Source organism: Amia ocellicauda, chromosome 1 (assembly GCF_036373705.1).
Source record: "Amia ocellicauda isolate fAmiCal2 chromosome 1, fAmiCal2.hap1, whole genome shotgun sequence".
Taxonomy (NCBI): Eukaryota; Metazoa; Chordata; class Actinopteri; order Amiiformes; family Amiidae; genus Amia; species Amia ocellicauda.
In genome coordinates this window covers 46,527,116-46,549,353 of record NC_089850.1, presented here as the reverse complement: position 1 = coordinate 46,549,353, position 22,238 = coordinate 46,527,116, and the positions used below count along the sequence as shown (strand labels likewise).

Below are 22,238 nucleotides of genomic sequence, written 5' to 3'. Positions count from 1 at the left end.
TATCTGATGCAATTGTACAAAAGCGGATGTTTCATTATATTTCTCATTAGAAAAAGCTTTTCAGATAGCACCTTTGATAAGGCCGTGCACAAAATGAAAATCCAGGGTTTCGATTGAGCTGATTGTCAGAGCTGCACGCAGAGAACAACTCCAATTGAAAAAAGTGTGAAGAACTGATTCTAATGACTGGTGGGTGGGTTCACCCTTCGCAAAACTTTAATCACGTTTCTCATAAATAAAACATGGAAGTCATTGATTTTACATTGAAAAGGTTAATATATAAATATATACTATTCAGGTCTTCAAATATTCACACCTCTATATAATTTTCCACAGCGACAAACTGACCATAATGCAACACATGTTTTCAGATTCTGTAAGTCATTTTTTTTAAATATGCAAATGTATTTGACTGCATTTGTACTATAGTGCAGCATTAAGACGTTCAATATGGCGCATGATTACAGTTCTGCTGATGCAGAACCAGTTGACAGTATCTTACCTAATTTGTTTTTCTACTCCTGTAAATTTGGATTATTTTTTTTGCAGTAATCTATTTTTTAATCAATATTCTCCTTGATTTTATTGATACAATATTTTGTCAATAAAAATGCAGAAAACTTTGTATTCTGCTTTAAAATAAGCATTGAAAACATGTGTCCATTGAAAGTGTAGCCTCAAAAATAATGGATATATCAGGCAGTAGTTTCAGTTCATATCATATGCGAACCTTAAGTACTTTAATCTAGTACAGTTAATTAATTGATTTATTGATGAAAACATTTTACAAACATGAAACAACATTTCTTCTTAACAATACACCCGGTATTGTCAAACTTTGTCCAGTCTGACAAGTTGTCCTGCACTGAGTTCATGTGGAAACCAGGAAACACAAACATACAGGTCTAATGCTATCTAAAGGATGCTCAAATCTTCTGTAATCTCTTTGTTGGGGAAAGCTTACTGTGCTGGCCTTTAAGATATATACCCTGCTGAAGACATCTTACCTCTAGGCCATAGTCAGTGCTTAACTATTGCTTTAGTGTAACATTAGGGAGAGCAGTCATTTCTTACCACAAGGAAATAAAACATCCTGCTTATGTACAATCTTAAGCTGCTGCTCACTGACGTCCGCCTATAGTTAAAACTCTGTAGAAAGCCGCAAATACTGAGATTAACTTTTCACGCCCTCCCTCTGGGAATCGTGAGCAGACACGTTGAGCAGAGTCTCTGGACGTCATTTCCAATCAAAACAACACTGTCCCACATAACCTTGCAGAAAAAAGCCTCAACGATGATATATGCTGGTGGTGTACATGGTGGTCCCATGTGTACTTTCCAAGTTAGGCCTATATTAATAAGCTGTCAATCTGTGGCTGATTATGTGATGTCATCTTGTCTGAGGTTACGATCTTATAAAGAAAGCCCAGTCCTGCAGTGAGCTGATTTAAATTGAAATGAGCTAATTCATGCTAATGCCACTTAATGGTGGGTTTTATAGAGGGGTTACTCAATTTTTTATTTTCAAAACGCTTTTGTGTAACTGCCATTGGTTCGCATCCTTCCATTTAAGCCTGTTTACTGCAGGGATAATTGCATTTAGCAGAATTACAAACAGGGGTATAAATCCTGGACCAGGAGGGCATTAGCTTGCACGTTATTATTACACAAATATCACTAGATAATACAGCTGAAGAAGCACTTTACCTCTGTGGCGGATTATGTTCCATTAAGACTGGTAGCATTTCTTTCTTGATCATTTTCAGTTTCGTGTTTACAGTTGTACGCCTCATAAAAAGCTCAGTATAACTCAGCCCGCCCAGGATAACAAACCCTGCGATGGTGTGCTATTTTCACAGTACAAGACTTTATTCATTTTCCAGTGGAATAAATTAGATTGCTAAATTGTATTATGTTTTCATCTCTTTAGGTATATAATTATTTGCATGTGCTATGTGCTGCGCACGCTGTTAGAAAATCCACTTGACAGTAGGATACTAACTCCCTTATAATTAAGTTGTTTCAGGTAAGCCTCCTCAAAACAGTGTCTGCCTTGGTCTTACAGACTCAACGAGCATTAACAACAATGTGTAAAGGCTTTGTATTCAGACTGTATTATTTTTAGATCAATGGTAATATGTCTGAATGTATTACTGTAAACATGGAGCTATTATACTCTTAGCTCTGAGCACAGCCTCTTATGGCAAGTGATCAATAAGCCCTACAATGAGTCAGGAGATAAACCCCCCTGATTAATTATTTTCCAGTGCAGGAAGAATATTTAATTCAGTCTCATAAAAACTTTACTTAGAAACTCAAATTCAATTTCAGGACATGAGCTAAGAAGTGAGTTCAGACTTTCAAATCCTAATTGGGTTTTTGTTTTGTTTTGTTGAAATCTAGCTGTCTATCAAATCGTGATTTAGATTTATTGTTGTTAATCTATCTATCTATCTTTCCATCTGTTCATCCCTCCATACACTCACTTGAATTATGATAATGGTTTTGTCATCTGTGAGCTCCCCCTCACTGCCTTTGTCCTTTCAGACCATCAGTCTGCTTTATCTTTCAGTTTTTTCCTGTTGCTGTCTGGGCCATTTTGCTTTGCTACAAGTTTTTCTGTAGATATTTTCTTTCTCTTTTTTATTGTGGTCTGTAATCCATTATGCTGAATATTGACTTTGCTTGCAGTTTCCCTAACAAAACAAGGGCAGGCTATCGACACACAATCATTAGAATTTCGCACCTTTCTTAGACGACCTATAACTCATCCGTGTCTCTCTGCCACACTCTCCTTTTGTAAGAAGCAGCGTCTGATTGTCTTGTCAGTGAACTGCTGGTTTCTTTCAGATTCAAACCCGTCTCTTTCAATAAGATTTTGAAAGCTGACTTCTGACCGAGGAAAATATATATTCCTTCTCAAGTGATCATTGTTTCATTGGTGTAAATTAATCCACAGTTCATTTTCTTTAGAAATATATAATTCATTTTCCTATAGACCATGTGCTATGTATAATTTTCCTTTCTCTGTACAGTTCTAAGCAATTGGCTGAGGGCACCCCTGATGTTCTGACCAGCAATGTGTATTTAGCCTCTGGGAACACTTTATAAATAATTTAACAGAAGAAAGCAACTTGGCAAATTTCATCTAGCACTAAAGATTCATGTTAAATAATCTCTAATATTTATTCATATAGCCCCAACCTAGAGGCTTCATTTAGATTGACTATTTCAAAATGATCTATTTTGAATTAAACAATTGCTGCTCTCTACACCACTGGAGATACAAAAATATATATCAGACCACTGGGTTATTCGTGGAGTTTTTAAATCACCAAGAGTAGATTTTAAGTCAGTAAGCATTGTTTTCATAAGTCTTGGACTTCACAACAGTAAAAACAGTAACAGTTGAATCATGTAAATGGAAACTGTGGAGGCTAGAAGATGGTTTGGGATGAGAGGAACACAGGCAATCATGTTTAGTGACAGTTCAGGTCAGATTCCTTTCGGTTCTGTTGAGACATCGTATTGACTTGATTGTATTTTTGTACTTGTAGCTGTAGGTGTTTTCTTCTTTCTGTGATTTATTTATCCTTTCTTTTTCTCCTTGCTTTTGAACTGTATTTAAGGTAGTATACACAGTACTTACCAGTTTATCCTTTATATATGTAGATCAAATGCAAGACACAGCTCACTAACCTCCCTACATGTATGTTCTCAGCTTTTATTTAAAAAAAAAAATTGCTTGGGAACAAAAATACTCTCCTCATTTTTGCAGAACTATAGTGACGACACATAAATGTATAAAAAAAGCTATAATTTTTTTCTGCGAGACTGGTATACACTGCACTGAGCACACGTGCCTTTCATACATGTTTAATTTAGGATCCTAGAGGTAGGCCTATGTCTCGGCTGCATGACACTGAATAGTGCTGTAATAAGACATATGACAATATCGAATAGACCTGTAATAAGACACATATCTATATTTAATTGTACTATAATTAAACAAACCGAACCATTGAATTTTGGACTGTATTCAACTGTATTGAGTAGTGTTGTAATAAAACCCCTGACTATATTGAATGTCTCAGCTGCGTGACATTGAACAGTGCTGTAATAAGACACATGACTATATTGGATAGTGCTGTAATAAGACAAATTACTAAATTGAACAGTGATTTAGAAAGATAGTGCTGTAATAACACATGACTATAGCTACATTGTTTTGCTATTGGGTGGTTTGCTGTTTTTATATTGTGTTCCTTTAATTCCTATAGACCTAGGACAAGATAAGTAAGCTTAAGGAGTGGACTGTTGTTTGTTTGATCGACTGATTCATTAAAGTTGCTTGTGTTTCTGTCTTAAATTATATCATGGTTTTCATTAAATATTAATTTAATAATTTATGTCTGAACACATAGTATTTAAATTCAGTGTCCCTCCACTGGCTCTTTATGTCCTTTGTGATTGTGAGTTATTTCCTTGAGTCAGTTACTCAGTGAAGCAACAGCAGGCTTTGTAAATGATTACTTTACAAACAACAGGCCATTTTAATATGTTGACAAAACATTACAATCTACTGCTTCCATGTTGTTGTTGTTTTTGTTTTATTTTTAAATGACATAAAATAAAAGACATCAGCCCCAAACTGAGTGAAAGTCCATCGCTAGCTTTCATCCTCAGGCCAACACCACCCTTGCACACTGACTCGAGAGAGTCCATTATAAAGCTTTTCCTGTTACAGCCATGAATTTTACCTTTATTTGAATACAAGGTGGTCAGCAGGTGAGGATTTTGAGTCAATAAATCTGCCTCTCATCCACGTTAGTACAGTGAAAGGCTCATTTAGCAACCTAATGAGACCACAACCAATTTGTGACATCACACCCCAGCTTTAAAATGTAGCTGCTGGACCCTTACACACTAATGTAGTGAAACTAATTCAGATAAAGAGTTTTGTATAGGTAGCCAAGGTAGAGTGAGGAAACAATTTATTACTAAACTGAAAGAATGGTCTCCACTTTACCCCTTGGCAGACAGCCATAACTATAGTAATTTATTTTGATTAGGATAAAGAATGACCCTTCACACCCATTAGTAAGCTGGCATTTTCTGAAATCTGTAAGACTTTTAAAATAGAATATTGAAATTACAGTGTAATATTCTGATAAATTATATTAGCTTATAGACTTTTTTATCACCTGACTCAGGGTTTGTTAAGTGCTTAAGAACATGTGACATATATACACACACACTCAAGCATATACAATCACACACACATACAGACAGGTAATAAATTAATGGAAAAAACAACATAAAGTGTCTCAGTAAGGTGTTGGGCACCACGAGCCACCAGAACAGCTTGTTGGCACACAGTTCTTGGCACAGATTCTACGAGTCTCTGGACTCTACTGGAGGGATGAACACCATTCTTCCAAAAGATATTCCCTCATTTGGTGTTTTGATGATGGTGGTGGAGAGCGCTGTCTAACACATCGGTCCAAAATCTCCCATAGGTGTTCAATTGGGTTGAGATCTGTTGTCTGCGAAGGCCATAGCATATGATTAAGATTATTTTCATACTCATCAAACCATTCAGTGACCCCTCATGCCCTGTGGATGGGCCATTGTTATCCTGGAAGAGACCACTTATCAGGATAGAAATGTTTCACCATAGGATAAAGGTGATCACTCAAAATAACTTTGTAATGGATTGTAGTGGCCCTTCCCTCTAAGGGGACAAGTGGACCCAACCATGCCAGGAAAATGCCCCCCACAGCATAACAGAGCCTCCGGACCCCCTCAGTGTAGGGGTCAAGCAGTCAGTCCTGTACCGTTCTCTTGGTGTCGCCAAACATGCACTCGCCCACTTGTCGAGAACACTAACCAGTTGAGCGTCTGTGACTAAAGCTCCTGCCATTCGTGCCCCAATAATGACCCCTCTTTCAAAGTCACATAGATCCTTTCCTCTTGCCACCTTGATCCAAAATCAAGGTCAGCTGGGACTGCTCAGAATTGCTCAGGATGTTAATTGCTTAATTGTATCATGCAGTAATACCTCTTTGGAGGCATCTGCATTGGTTATGTTCCTCCACTCATTTATTGATGTTTTTCCTTTAATTTTCACCCGTCTGTATGTATATATAGGTATGGAACAAAACCAAGAACATCTTTAATTTTTTTGATTGATTCCACAGCAATCAAAATGAAAAACATCAGAAGGTATAAATTAGGAGTTGCTGGTGTGAAATATATAGACGTATTCGTAATTCCATTAACACAGATCATTTCTTAGGACATTTCTGTGCAAAGGAGAATAAAAATAACACCGTTCTATGTAGAACAGTAGACACTTAGAACAGGGGATGTGCCAACTGACTGGAAGACAGCAAATGTCATACCAATCCACAAGAAAGGGGACAAAACTGAGCCAGGAAATTACAGACCAATCAGTCTCACCTGCATTACTTGTAAAATGTTGGAAAAAATGATTAGACAGAAAATAGAGGAGCATCTTAATGAAAACCATATTCTTGGAGATAGTCAACATGGGTTTAGACGAGGCAGATCATGTCATGTCAATTTTTTGAACATGCAACTGCAGCTGTAGATCATGTGAAAGCATATGATATGATATACTTAGATTTTCAAAAAGCTTTTGATAAGGTTCCACACCAAAGACTGATCCTCAACTTGGAAGCTGTAGGCATTCAGGGTAATGTAAGTAGATGGATTATGAACTGGTTGATGTCTAGGAAACAGAGGGTGTCGATTAGAGGAGTTGCTTCTAACTGGAGTGAGGTTGTTAGTGGAGTTCCACAGGGATCAGTACTAGGGCCTTTGCTTTTTCTAATCTATATTAACGATCTGGACTCTGGAATAGTTAGCAATCTTGTCAAATTCGCAGATGATACTAAAATAGGTGGCTCAGCAGATACAATCTCAGCAGCACAGGCTATTCAAAGGGACTTAGATAATATTCAGTTGTGGGTTGACACCTGGCAGTGAAATTCAATGTGGACAAGTGCAAGGTATTACATGCAGGTAACAAAAATATCCACTATAATTACACTATGAGAGGAATAGAACTAGATGACGTAATGCATGAGAAGACCTAGGAGACTATTAGGACTCCTCACTTTCACCATCCAATCATTGTGGGGAAGCAATAAAAAAGGCGTAGAGGAGACTACGTGGGGACTTGATTCAAGTCTTCAAAATCATGAAAGGCATCGACCACATCAAACCAGAGGAGCTTTTCCAGATCAGCAGGGACACACGCACCCGGGGACACAAATGGAAATTGGACTTCAAGGCATTCAAGACGGAAAACAGGAGACACTTCTTCACACAGAGAATCATCACAATCTGGAAGAAACTCCCCAGCGATGTGGTTGAAGCTGAAAATTTGGGAACATTTAAAAATAGACTGGATAGGATCCTTGGATCACTTTGTTATTAATGGACACCAAACGAGCACGATAGGTCGAATGGCCTCCTCTCGTTTGTAAATGTTCTTATGTATTTTTTTCAAAATGCCTACATTAGGAAAGAAAAACAATGTGTCTGTACAAAACTGTAGCTGTGTGCAACACCAGGCAGTCAGGATCACTCTAGAGAGACATGTGTGTACATGTTCCCTCCAAGAGGATTACCACCACACACTAGCATTGCCCCCCTTTTTAAAGGAACATACTGAAAGGAAAATATCATTCTCCCACTGGTTCAAAACAGCTCTGTGAAGTTGCCCCCCCTTCTCACAAACGATTAATTATATATCTTTAATTTGGGTTACGTTTGTGCCGTTAATGGGGGGGCAACTTCACGGAGCTGTTTAAAATGGTTGCTCTGGAAAACAGCTGCTCATTGTCCCTGAAAATAAGATTGGTAGTCAAATTTAAAGTATGACTTATTTATTTATATATTTGTTATTGATTATAGAGAAACCAATATGACATTTCAATGTCAAGAGTCTTAACCCTCTCAGCACTCCTAAACATGAATTCAGTTATTTGTGTGCTTTTATGTGTGCATTTTGTAGCATCTCTTGTCAAGACCCCAGCCATACTGTAACAAAACTGTTTTCTGAGGAAGCCAGTGACGACAAGGAATCGATTTGTATTTTTAATTCTCTTAGGATTTTTTTGTACTTCTTTGCCTACCAAATAAATGCTCAAAATGTTTCAGGTTCCTCGGTTTTTGAAGTAAGATCATAGTTACAGTCATAGGATTGTGTTTAAAAATAACATTAGTATAAAGGGATGGTGACTTGAATTAGGTGTTACAAACTATGAAGGAAAAAAAAACTGCAGGTGTAGTAACTGCAGATAACAGCGGTGGAAACGGAAAATGAAGCCTAGCAGTATTTCAAAGCCGCCTCGCAATATAAAAGCAAGTACTTTATATTCAGAGGCATTAAGTATAACCTTGTTGGCGGGCTTTGTAAATTACTTTAAGAATCTTTTTACAACTTCATTAATCTGCCGTGGGACGTATTTAATAAGTTAATTTTCTGGCAGAAGTGGCAGCTGATTCTGTGATGTAAGACTACGCTTCATAATATTAGACAAACCCAAACAAGCACACTAACGTACGATGTTAGAATATACACAAGAGACTTCAGCTCAGCAGTGCAGGAGCAAAAGAGATTTTAATGTCTTCTGTTTGAGTGTGTACTGGATTATATTAGCAACGTTCTGCAACAAGCTCCATTTGCTCTGGATAAATCAGTGTGAGAACACAGTGCTCATTGGATAAACCCAAAGAGGGTAATTTGTAAGCAGTGTCCTTCACATTGGGTCATAATATTATGTAAATACCCTCAGTCTTGAGACGTATCACATCTGTGTCTGATGGCTCGTGATTTCACCAGCATGGGTTAGTGGGGGAGTTGCACATTATTCACGTTAAATGAGGGCAGGACCTTGAGGTATTCCCAGAATCTTAAAACCATTACTCTTCAGATTTACAACTGCTGTTTATACAGCACAAGTGCCCTGAACAGAATATAAATGCTTTTGTCGTGTTAAGCGTTTTGTTAAAAACTATCATCTTTGACTAAAGGTATAGATAAACTTCATTACTCACTTAACGCACTGATTTACAACGTAGTTTTTGTATGTTTGTTTATTTATTTTTTAGTTTATTTTCATTTTTATTTTAACGATCCGTTCAGCAGTGACCTCTAATATCCCTAACTGACAAACCTGAACATCGACTGTTAGCTCCAGACTGTCACCGCTTCCTGAGGAGAATCTTAACATACATGCCCGGTTCTGTTGCCTTGTGTGTTGTTTCCTACCTGAGGTGTTTATTAACAATTTGATGGTTAAGTAAGACCTGTAATCTCAGTCACCTCATGCCGGGAGATAAAGAATTGAAAGTCGCATTGTTCCTGTCTCAAGGTCTTTTTTGGGCCTTTATCAGAGCCTTGTGTAACATGGAGAGGGCTGCCCTGAGTTTTTTTTTTTTTTATCTTTCTTTCTTTCCTTTTTTTTAACACTGAGCAACAGTGTGACAGCAGTCAGACTTGAAAGGCCTTGGCAAGTTTTTTTTTTTTTTTTTGGTCTGCCGCGGAGACCTCATCTGCTGCGGTCCTCTTGGTTTCCCTGTTGCTGATAAACTGTGATGGCTCATCTCTTCACTTCCTGCTGCAGTACCTGTCCCTGTAACAATCACTGTCCTGGCGGCTGGGTGGCTTTTTTTTTTCTCCTTCTCTAGGTTTGTTTTTTGCAGTGAACAAGTAACAAGAAATACATCTCTAGGTCAGTGTGACTGACTATGTTAACCTAGCATAGAGTGTACATATAGCAGGCATATATAAGGCAGAAGGGGATGGCAAGTTTGTCTATTGCTCACCCAAATTAAATACTGGAACAGTTGATCTTATTATTATTTATACTAGTAGTATTTCCTAATTTATGTATGTATGTATGTACAGTGGGGGGAAAAAGTATTTGATCCCCTGCTGATTTTGTACGTGAGAAGGTGACAACAGTGACAACAGTTGGTGCGATTATTCGCAAATGGAAGAAACACAAAATAACTGTCAGTCTCCCTCGGTCTGGGGCTCCATGCAAGATCTCACCTCGTGGAGTTTCAATGATCATGAGAACGGTGAGGAATCAGCCCAGAACTACACGGGAGGATCTTGTTAATGATCTCAAGGCAGCTGGGACCACAGTCACCAAGAAAACAATTGGTAACACACTATGCCGTGAAAGACTGAAATCCTGCAGCGCCCGCAAGGTCCCCCTGCTCAAGAAAGCACATGTACAGGCCCGTCTGAAGTTTGCCAACATCTGAATGATTCAGAGGAGAACTGGGTGAAAGTGTTGTGGTCAGATGAGACCAAAATTGAGCTCTTTGGCATCAACTCAACTCGCCGTGTTTGGAGGAGGAGGAATGACCCCAAGAACACTATCCCCACCGTCAAACATGGAGGTGGAAACATTATGCTTTGGGGGTGTTTTTCTGCTAAGGGGACAGGACAACTGCACCGCATCAAAGGGACGATGGACGGGGCCATGTACCGTCAAATCTTGGGTGAGAACCTCCTTCCCTCAGCCAGGGCATTGAAAATGGGTCGTGGATGGGTATTCCAGCATGACAATGACCCAAAACACATAGCCAAGGCAACAAAGGAGTGGCTCAAGAAGAAGCACATTAAGGTCCTGGAGTGGCCTAGCCAGTCTCCAGACCTTAATCCCATAGAAAATCTGTGGAGGGAGCTGAAGGTTCGAGTTGCCAAACGTCAGCCTCGAAACCTTAATGACTTGGAGAGGATCTGCAAAGAGGAGTGGGACAAAATCCCTCCTGAGATGTGTGCAAACCTGGTGGCCAACTACAAGAAACGTCTGACCTCTGTAATTGCCAACAAGGGTTTTGCCACCAAGTACTAAGTCTGGATTTTTTTGTTGTTATTCTGTCTCTCACTGTTAAAATACACCTACCATTAAAATTATAGACTGATCATTTCTTTGTCAGTGGGCAAACGTACAAAATCAGCAGGGGATCAAATACTTTTTTCCCTCACTGTATGTATTTATTGTTTAGACGAGACAATGAATAATACCACTGTAAACTAACAAAGACACACAGTACAAAATGTGCATGGCACCGAGGGAGGAGTTTACACAGTGAAGGAAAATGCAGTACATGAACCAGGAACTGAAGTGTTCTCTGCAGCAGCCAAGTCTGAAGGATTACAATGCAATATATAATAATTAAATAATAAAAGATTGTGAAATTATGCTGTTTCTCCCTGTTCAATTGTATTGATTAACTAAGTTTGTCAGCCTTGTAGGCCTAACACCTTCTCACCATTCTCTCTTTTTCAGCTGGCTGGCTTTATCTACGCCTGCTACGTTGTGAAAGTCATTACGGAGGAAGAAGACAGCTGTAAGTAGCGTGTCTCCTTTCATGTACATCACATACGTGTTGTAATCCGATAATGAATTGGACGTTTTTAAGAAAATGCTACATCTTGTGTGTGGTAGCCTCTGTTACTTTCCTAGATTAACATTTCTAGGGTTCATTAGGCTTGGTAGGTATTCCTCAAGGAAGATGCAGAGGAACTTCAAAGTGAACTAAAATATAATCACTTAACTTAGTAAAGGGTTTTATATGCACAAGACGAAACAGAAACCAAAATTAAAAAAACAAAAAAACAAAAACAACAACAGTGTTTTAAGGGCAGTTAGGTGAATACTACAATAAGAAATGACAGGGTATGGGCTCACTGAAAGAGGGCCCACTCTTGATGGTTTTGGGTGTTTGATGATTAAAGTTATAGAAATTCTACAGGGGGGTGCTGGCTAAGAGTATTTAATAGTAACAAAATCAATATTTCAGTATTCAAGTGTGGGGTATTTGTTCATTTAATTTAGCAAATAAAGGATAGCTTGTTACAAATCTAATTTGTTTACAATCTCTTTTTTTTATATATATAATTTGGTTTGTATGTTTGCCTTCGAGAAACAAATTGTATTGTGTCAATCCTTGTATTTCCAAATAAAATACGTGTTTTATTATTAAAAATGTTTTAATATTAGCAGGATTCAGACAACAAATAGTTTCAAAGCCCCTGACACACTCTATTTAAATAAAGACCACTGGGACCAGTAAACCCTATGGTCCAGAGCCTTAATTGCTGTGTAGTGCATTTGGAAATTCTCTTGGGGAAATCTTGTTTGTTTATCTTTGCTGAATCTAATGTCGCAAGCTGTTTTTACCCTCCCCTGGAAAATGGAATCCATTTTGCTCCAAGGAAAACAGGCAATTTCTGGTCCCAGTTCAAGTTCATTAGTATCAGTCCTCTCAATGACATCAGTGCTGGTGGATGATCCCATTAGTTCTTCTAGAATAGGACACAACTCCACAGACATCAGATCAGTTACTCTCAAATAGTCCATAGGTATATGTACATGTACAGGTACCAACAAACTACTGAAACTGAATACCATTTCAATAAGAAATAACAAATAAAGGCAGAAAACACATTTGTTTCACTCTTCATCTTTTGTAGGCTCCTTATATTGTGTTGCTTGCCATTTCAAAAAATGGCAAAGTCACTGTTTATATTATGTAGATGAATTGATTATGTTTTGTTGTGCTATACCTTTTTATCGGGTATAGGCTACAGAAACTGGCTTGCCACAATCACACGTGGAAATGCTAATAAGGTTTCATTTCCCTTTAATTGCAGTAATTAATCATCCAATTTAGACTCTTTGCCCGCTGTCAAATTGGAAAAGGCCCTTTGCATTTCCTCAACTCGGGTCTGAGGAAATACAGAAATAGACAGATTTCCACATGGACAATAATAGTGGGCCCACAACTCTACTATGGGGCTGTGTCAGTACTAGTCCATAGCTGACATCAGTACACTGCGTCAGTACCTGCCAGACAGGCTGTGCTCTGTTTCAGACTGCACTACTGCACTGACAGGTCAGAAGGGCACTGTGGTGTTATAAAGATGTGGAGGTCAGACTGTTACTCTATGATGATATAAGATGTTGGGGTCAGACTATTACTATATGACAGAGGTGTCAGACTCCTCTCAGGTGGGCTTATCTGAAACTTGTTTTTATTCCCAATATATTGAAATTTGTTGATGACTCAAAACATTGAACCCACGGAACATTTCAGAGTCTGGAGAGAAGTGTTCAATTAATCCAGTAAATTGTTTACCAATTAAAGAGCCAAGAGATGGGCTGGAAGGAAACCCAGCAGCAGACCCTGTGTAGTCTAACACCCCTGCTCTATGATAATATAAGATGTTGGGGTTAGACTGCTAGTATATGATGAATAAATACAGCCAGAGCAGCCAGGCATGGGCTATTTTGTTTTATTCATCATGTTGTCTTCATTTTACATTTCAAATTACATAAATATAATATGCAGCTGTAACCAAAAGTACTACACGCCTTATTTTGAAACAATGTTATTCAGTGAGTTTTAAAGTTATTTATTTATGTTAATGTTTTTTACAGTGCAATCAGAGGCAAACCTGAATTTGACTAGAGGCTTAGGCAAGACTGGGCTTTTCAGACACGGCTCATGTTTTGCTTGTGGCTGCTCCAGATTTGTGACAGACTACTGTGACTCACCTGATAAGAAATAGGAGCCTGTGCAGTGAATGCAAGAAAGATTACGTGTTTGTGACAAAAGGGAACTGAAAGGCTCTGGGAGAGTCAGTGTGATGCAGTCTTTAAACATCTTGCCTTTCATTTGCTGCCTTGGATGCTCGTCAACCAATTGATACTTTAATCTCATTATTCGTTTGTTTTAAACAAGATTCTCATCCTGGGCAACATTCCAATCTTTTATCAGAAGCTTTATTTCCTCTGGTGTCTGCTAACCAGGGGCCCAGGCTAGCACGGCAATTAAAATGCAAACGTGAAGCAGCCGGGCCCGAACGGCACACAGCACTGGGATAATCCTGTGAGTCTTAAATAGCCTTGTTATTTGATGTGATCTGCTAATCCACAAGCCCATTTTTCATAATGTATCGCCTTGTAGATATCACCCATTCCCAGCCTCAAGATTGCCAAACAGCTGATATTAGATGTTATATGGATTTTTATGCATTGATATATACTGTGAAGACCTGGACCCATGTTCAGTGGCCACACTAATCAATATTTATATTTTTCTTTCTTCCAGTTGATTTTATAGGAGGGTTTGATTCTTACGGTTATCAGGGCCCACAGAAGACATCGCATTTGCAACTACAGCCTATGTATATGTGAGTCTGCCTTTTTTCCACAATCTTTCAGGGACTCTTCAATGTCTGACTATCACCTATTTTGCCCCACTAGATATGTGTCAGTGAAAAGTCCTGGATATGGCTTTGTGTTAATTATCGGATTTGTCTTTATGCTCTGCCTTAAATATGTATGTTCCTGAGACCCAATCAGAAGTGGGGGCTTCTTGACTTGTTCACACTAAGGATAACAGAGATTTAATATCACTGTCATTTCCTGCCACACAGTCGCTTCAGTGAACATGTGTAAAAGCTGTGTTTGTTCTCATTATTGTGGAAGCTTAAAACGTGAGGACTCATGTGAATGACTTTCATTCAGTCCTGGAGTTTCACAAGTCTTCACTATAGGTATATTCTTGGTTTGGGAAATTTGCTTTTTTTGTGTGTGGGATTATATTAATTTATACTGTATGTCCCATTTTCAGGGAGTACTTTTCCCATTAATTAAAGAATAGAAAGAATTGTAAGGACTCTGTGGTCGAGTGTTCCAGCATAATGATAATAAATTATTCTGCAATCCATGGATGCTGCACAAATAATGTTTTTTTGATTGTTTGTAGTTAGCAAGGTCAGAACATCAAGTGGCATCATGGAAATTGTTGATATTTCAGTGTGCCGTATGTTGGCTGCTTGCTTTGGGCTTTGTGGCTAAGGTGCTCAGAGTTCTGCCAGTGGAGATGGTTCAGATCCAAAAGGACATGTTACACTTTTATGTTTTTTTGTTGTTGTTGTTTGCTTGTTTGTTTTGTGCGTTGAGGACACATTATGATGCAGCTTGTCATGGATTTCGATTTCGTGTTCGTTGGGGGTTTCTGATATCACCCCACAGGACACTGACGTGTCACATGAAGCACGTGTTCAAGACGTCAGTGGTATGAGCTCTGGTCTCATGAGTAGCCAGTGTTGGCTGTGACCCCGTGATGACAGTATAATTGGATTGCACATTCTCTGCAGTTGAGAGAAACCCAGCGGGAGTCGACTTCACACTGATATGTGGGCAAGAGCTGTAATGATGTTGTTCTGATATCTCCAGGGTTGAAGATGGCAGGACATCTTCCCAAAGGCCATCACTTATTCCAGATAGTCGTTTACCCCTTCAATCTGTTATTTTCAAAGACCAGACACCCTCATGTAGAGAGATTCTACAGAATGTTGTAAATGCTTTTAGTGAATATTGACATTTGATAAACTGTTTATTTCTTCTCTTTTTTAGGTCAAAGTAACCAAGATGGCTGCCTTATGAACAAAATCAAAGAATAGCGAACTTTTGTTTTTTTTCTTCTTCTTTTTCTTCTTCTTTCTTAGATGTCTTAAAATAATACAGTGTCTTATAAACTGATTTAAAGAAGAAAAAAAACAGATCCTATGGTTTAACCTCAAAGACTAAAATGAATGCACTGGACTTTGCTTTGTCTCCGGTAAGCTACTGAATTGACTGGAGAAGACCTGAAGTAAGACGCAAGACTGCCCTCGTCTGGCACATTCCTCCTGTTCTTTTATCTCCAAGCTGGCGTTTGCTTTGATACGAGTGTAAAGTAACCAGGCTTATAAGGCTGATAATGGCATTGTTACGATTCAACATCTGCTAGGGATCAAGATTTTTCGATATTAAAAAAAAAGACAGAAGGATCTTTTCGCTTTGTAGCCCAAGCATCGCAACCATGACTCGGCAGGAGCTCAGCAACCTCTGCTGCATCTGATTAGTGGGCTGTGCAGAAGAAAGTGCCGCTGTCATCAATAGCCATTCGAGATAATGATCATGCGAGTCTGTGCATGGTCTGGCCTTCTGAAAAGACAGTGAGTTACAGGGTCAGGGTGGGGGGGGAGTATCAGTCTGTTCAGTAGACATTGACTTGATGGCCATTCTGCTGTTATGAATGACTGTCCACATGGTCAAGCAGAGTATTAACCCCACCAACCATTCCATAGTTGGCACAGTGTGAAATCCTTTCCATCAAACTCAAATATATATTATGTATATTCATTGTTTTCCTCTTTTCTGAAGCTGAATTTATACTAAGTGCCAGGACTACTTTTAAAAAGAGATAATTAAAGCAAGTATCTTTCATTCCCTATTTTTTCTCAACAGCAAACAAGTACACATGGTGAGTTTCCCTACACACAACACAATGCACTAGTGCACACTGTTCATTTCAGTTCTTAAAAACCCTTTACAAGAAAATTAGTGTGAAAGAAAATGCATTTCCACCTATTTGTATCTCCTTAAATCAAATGTTTTGAATATATCTGCAGCAAGTCTGAATAAAAGAGAGAGGACCAGAACAGGTGTACTAAAGTATTGTGCATTGTGTTCTGTGACAAGTGAGCTTCACTAGGACATCTTGTGTAATGACAAATGGAAAACAAATGTAGATTTCTATGACCATTAGGCCATTTTTACCATGTGTAAAAGTGTTTACTCTTTTATAGTTAATTCATGATTTAATATGTTGTGTAAGTGGGCCTTTTTCTTACAGCTATACAAAGGATCATCTTTGTAATGCTCATTATTAATAGTACATGTTCAGAGGGAATGTGATGTGTGATAGAGTTTGGGTTGTATTTTATATGTGATGTGGCTGAAGTATTGTGCTTTGTGTAGTGGGTGGCACGATCCCATAAAGAACTATAGAGCAGCGTTTGTAGAGATTTCTTGCTTCTCTTCTCCTCAAGGGACTTTCCACAAAAGGTTTGTAAATCAAAGACTTGCATTCTCTCTGATTCAGAGCTGGGTTAGTCCATATTTGTGCTTTGTTTTGTTTGTTTGTTTTTTTATCTGAACACTTGCAGGTATTATCCAGTGATTTGGAATCCATTAGCTTTTCCTTAAATTGCTGAGGAAGTAAAAAGTGTCCTCCAATTTGTGGAGGGAAACATTTTACTGTAATTGTCAATATTCTGTTTTTTTTTTTGTTTTTTTTTTACATATTGTTACATTTCCCTTTTCTGTTCTTATGTAATGTATTTGTTAAGTATCAGATTGTAATTATGTCTTCAAGACCCAAAGACAGATGTGTGGTGTGATCAAAGCGATATGTTCCACTTGGAGTGGGTCTTAGGCATATATAGATAGTCACACGGTTATCTGAATTTTTCAATCTATTATTCCAAAATTCATTAAAGATATAGGTGGTCAGTGAGTAGATATATAACACACTTTTGATGTTAATATGCTAGGCCTGGTGACTTAAAAAAAAAATAGAACAAAAAACATACTAATACAAGTGTCGCTGTACATATGTGTGTCTGTGAATGTGTAAACGTGTGGACACACCCTTGAGAACATTCACAGAAACACAGCGCAGGATTGATACTGTGAGTCTGACGAGCCAGAAGACAATGCTGTTCTCAACATTCCAGATTTCAGTTCTTGTGTTTTCTTGTTTGTATTTCTGTTGTTGTTTTGTGTTGCAGAACGGGTGCTCAGTGTCATCATCAGTGACTGACCCACCCAGTGAGCTCCAGCTACAGGACAGATACTGTGTGTTGGGGGGGTTGGCGTGGGGGGAGTTCCCAGCACAGCCCAAAACCTGCATGCTGGCTCTGAGCCTCTACAATGAGGTGTGCACTCTAGGGAGAGCAAAAACAGGCTCCCCAGCAAACTGGACCATTCAAACCACTGCTGAAGCCAAGACCCACTGTTCTAGCTCCGTCCTTGTTAAGTGAATTTATGATATATCATGTTCTTAGTTACCAGTTAAGGCAAATTAATATGTTCCTATGCTTTTTAAATGAAGTATTATTATTTCTTTGTATGTTTTCTGCCTTTATGTGTCTGTCTTCATAATCCATATAGCGCGGCATTGTGGCAGCCAGTGGGTAGAGTCCCAGAATGCACTCTTATGGGCTGCAGACATGCACTATTGATTTGAGAATGTCCTCTGGTGCCAGCTGGAAGTGAAACTGCCGAATTACCACTTTCCAAATGGACCCCAAAGTCAGTCATAGAGAGAGCTTATTTTCTAGTGCAGTACACTGGAAAGAGAACAGAAAAGAGTCCTATACAAAAAAAAAAAATCAATGAAATACTTCAAAATCACCACTTAATTCTACTGTGTTTAGGCTGTTTTTTGCCCGGTTTCATTTCTTGTCAATTTATATAATACAATGTGTGTACTGTTCCAGATGAAAACAAAAATAATTGAAAAGAACATTGTTGCATGAACTGATTCCCCTCTGTATTAACGAACACGGCTCACCTGGAACACAGACGTCAGGGTGGCGGTTCTCTGCCCCCTGTATATTTGGTGGTGCTATCAGCCTGTAAATAAGATACTATGAATTCTGAATCAGTTCTTATATATATACAGGATATAGTATAGGTCTGAATCCCGAACAGGCCTTTTTTTTTTTTTTTTTTTTTTTTTTTTTTTTTTTTAAGCGTATGGCAAACCATATTTATTGACATGTATTTGGACCGTTAAAGAAAGCCTTTGTCTTACACCGCTGCAGGCAATACTCTTTGTACAAGCTTCCTTGAAAAGAGCGCCAGTGGTTTTGCTTGGGTTCAGCGTTATCTATCTATTTTTAATTAGTTTTAGCTATTTTTCTATTTCTGTTACTTTTTCAAACTCCTGTAAATACAAATAAACTCCGATTGTGAAAAGGCAAACGTCTCTTTCTCTGCCAGTGAACAAGCTTGTCTCTCTTGGGCTCATCACAGATAAAATGGCGATTGCTTGCTTTGATTGCAAAGTAAACAAATGTTTCAAAAAATGTTTCAAACCAGCATTCCAGCCAGCATGGAGAGTGCAAATGAAAACGACTGCTGTATGAGCAGCACTGAACATATTGTACAAGTTGTTCCTTTTACATTACATAAATGGGGCCTGCCTTCATCTGAACATGGCACGGGAGGCTGAGTTCTCCATGCGAGTGAAGTGTGTGATTGCCTGATCAAGCTGAAATGGTCATTTGAGCTTGTGAGGCAGACAGGAGGTACCACAGGCCAAGAAAGGTAGCCCAACTGTCTTGACTGACTAGGGGTCAGTACAGGTTGTCTTTAGTGAAGTTATGTTAACCATTTTCCATTGCCAAGGACATTGGAGGTGAGTGTATGTTAATGTACAATACATTCACCCCACTTTGCAAAGAAGAGAAAAATGCCACGCAAGTACAGTGATGCCAATTCAGATCACAGCAGGATTGTATATAGATTATATAGCTACATGTCATAAAACTGGCGATGGGACTTTATTGTGCATTCAGCAGGTTTGTTTTGCATATTTCAGCTGGTTTTATGTGCGACTAGATATTTGTGTGTCCAGATTTCTCAGAGGTACTCCTATTATGTAAGATAAGGGAAGCATGGCTTTGCTAAGGAGACTGTTTTAACACAATAGATCAAAAAGTAAGGATGCAATATACTGTGGTCTGCTCAGAAACAACACACCAATTCCCTAGTTTCTCACTGTTCATTCTGTTAACTAGAGCTACATCATAATGAGCAACACTGTGCGGAGTGTGCATGTGAGCGTGACAATAAGGGAATACACAATAGAAAACAAGAATGAGAAAATTATTATTACACTTACTGGTGACCTTGAACTTCTTCATGGACTCTGTCTTTTATCTTACCTGTGGATCGTGGCCATTTTTAATGAACAACAGCATATCTAGAAATTATTACTATGGGAAATAGATCAATTATCTCTTGGAATCAACTGTTACATAAGATTTTTTGTTTGTTTTTGACCCCTTTTATCTTTCACTGAGTGAGTGTGTGTGTGTGTGTGTGTGAGAGTGTGAGTGTAAATGAGTGAGTGCGTGTGCACGAGTGAGCGAGTGTGAGCCTCCCACTGATAAAAGCAACACACATCCTCTGAGAACTGCATCACAATGCCATCTGCCCTTTCTGTGCACTGAGATCCTGGAACACAAACAGTAGTTCCGTCATTGCCAGCTGGAGAGAAGACATGGCTAATCGCAGGTTCACAGTAAGCCAAGGAGCCCTGCACGACTCCACCTCACTGGTCCACAGTAGCAGACAAATATCCCACACGCCATGGCAATCTCAGAGTCACAGCTGCTGAGCAGGACAGCCTAGATCTGAGTCCTCAGCATAGTCCTGGCTTTTACCAAATTAGTAGCCAAGAGAACTGTGTAGTAAAATATATTAAAAACAGAAAAGGTACTCAAAACTTCCACATGCAGGAAGACGTTCATTTGAAGAAATCTCATTCCCTGGCCAGCAGTACATTTCAACCAGTTCACATTAAAAAAAAAACATCCATCGACAATCTGAATGTTTGTATTTATTTACTTTCAATGCAGTATCTGGCAGTGATGTGCAGCTAAAGCATTACACCAGTGCTGTATCTTATATACTGAGAAGGTTAATCACAGGGGGGATTTTATACAACAGGCAGGATTCAGTGAAGCGGTCAGCCTGCGAGTCTCGGTCCCCCCCCGCCAACAGTCCTGCCTTTCCACGCTATGTTTGCTCAGACAGGTAAGACATGAGCCAGTTCACAGAGCCCTCAATTTCCTGTGGAGCTCTCCACAGAGAATTGGATGGGGAACATTGACTGTTTTATTAAATATTAGCCAAGAAAGGAAACGAAAACTAAGATGACATTTTAAAATCAAGTGTGTTCCTGTATGAAAATGAAAATGCAAGAAGGTGTCGAGTTTTCAGCAGTACCAGCCTGTCTTCCTGGTGCTGTCTGCATGATTCTCTACCCGGAGAAGGACGAGGATTGGCTCCTTCTTACTACCCAGAGAAGAGTCACTCAGCCACATGGTGCAGACCCCCCAACCCATATAAAGTGGCTCTAAAAGTATTCACCCCCCTTGGTCTTTTCCAAATTTCATTGTGTAACAACATGAAAACAGAATGGATTTAATCAGGAGTTTTGCCACTGATCAACACAGAAAATGTCCATAATGTCGAAGTGAAATATATGATCTGCAAATTGTTCTAAATTAATTACACATACAAAACAGATACACATACAAAAAATTGAATGCATAAGTTATCACCCCCTTTGTTATGACACACCTAATTGAGCTGTGGTGAAACCAATTGCCTTTAGAAGTCACGTAATTAGTTGACTTGAGTCCACCTCTATGCAATGAAGGTGTGTTACATGATTTCAGGTTAAAAACACCTGTCTATGGGAAGTTCCACAATTGATTAGTACAATTCCTAACAAAAACTACATCATGAAGATGAAGGAACATTCAAATCAAATCTGGAATAAGGTTCTTCAAAAGCACCAATGAGGGGTAGGATATAATAGCATTTCCAATGCATTGAATATCCCCCAGATTACAGTAAAGAGAATACACTCACCTAAAGGATTATTAGGAACACCATACTAATACTGTGTTTGACCCCCTTTTGCCTTCAGAACTGCCTTAATTCTACATGGCATTGATTCAACAAGGTGCTGAAAGCATTCTTTAGAAATGTTGGCCCATATTGATAGGATAGCATCTTGCAGTTGATGGAGATTTGTGGGATGCACATCCAGGGCACGAAGCTCCCGTTCCACCACATCCCAAAGATGCTCTATTGGGTTGAGATCTGGTGACTGTGGGGGCCAGTTTAGTACAGTGAACTCATTGTCATGTTCAAGAAACCAATTTGAAATGATTTGACCTTTGTGACATGGTGCATTATCCTGCTGGAAGTAGCCATCAGAGGATGGGTACATAGTGGTCATAAAGGGATGGACATGGTCAGAAACAATGCTCAGGTAGGCCGTGGCATTTAAACAATGCCCAATTGGCACTAAGGGGCCTAAAGTATGCCAAGAAAACATCCCCCACACCATTACACCACCACCACCAGCCTGCACAGTGGTAACAAGGCATGATGGATCCATGTTCTCATTCTGTTTACGCCAAATTCTGACTCTACCATCTGAATGTCTCAACAGAAATCGAGACTCATCAGACCAGGCAACATTTTTCCAGTCTTCAACTGTCCAATTTTGGTGAGCTTGTGCAAATTGTAGCCTCTTTT

At 39.0% G+C, this 22,238-nt stretch overlaps 1 protein-coding gene across 2 annotated transcripts in view; it reads left to right on the top strand.

The window, feature by feature from the left end:
* nkain2 (sodium/potassium transporting ATPase interacting 2) overlaps positions 1–18,881 on the top strand; it is a 152,789-nt gene extending 133,908 nt beyond the window's left edge. Inside the window, exons 5-7 of one of the 2 annotated variants that reach the window (XM_066707317.1) lie at positions 11,343–11,403; positions 14,170–14,251; positions 15,483–18,881. In XM_066707317.1, coding sequence (XP_066563414.1) covers positions 11,343–11,403; positions 14,170–14,251; positions 15,483–15,492 — 153 coding nt within the window. In that variant the 3' untranslated portion in view covers positions 15,493–18,881. Of the gene's footprint in view, positions 1–11,342; positions 11,404–14,169; positions 14,256–15,482 lie in introns of those variants that run through there. The other variant, XM_066707324.1, reaches the window with a different exon arrangement.
* Positions 18,882–22,238: the final 3,357 nt, after the last annotated feature.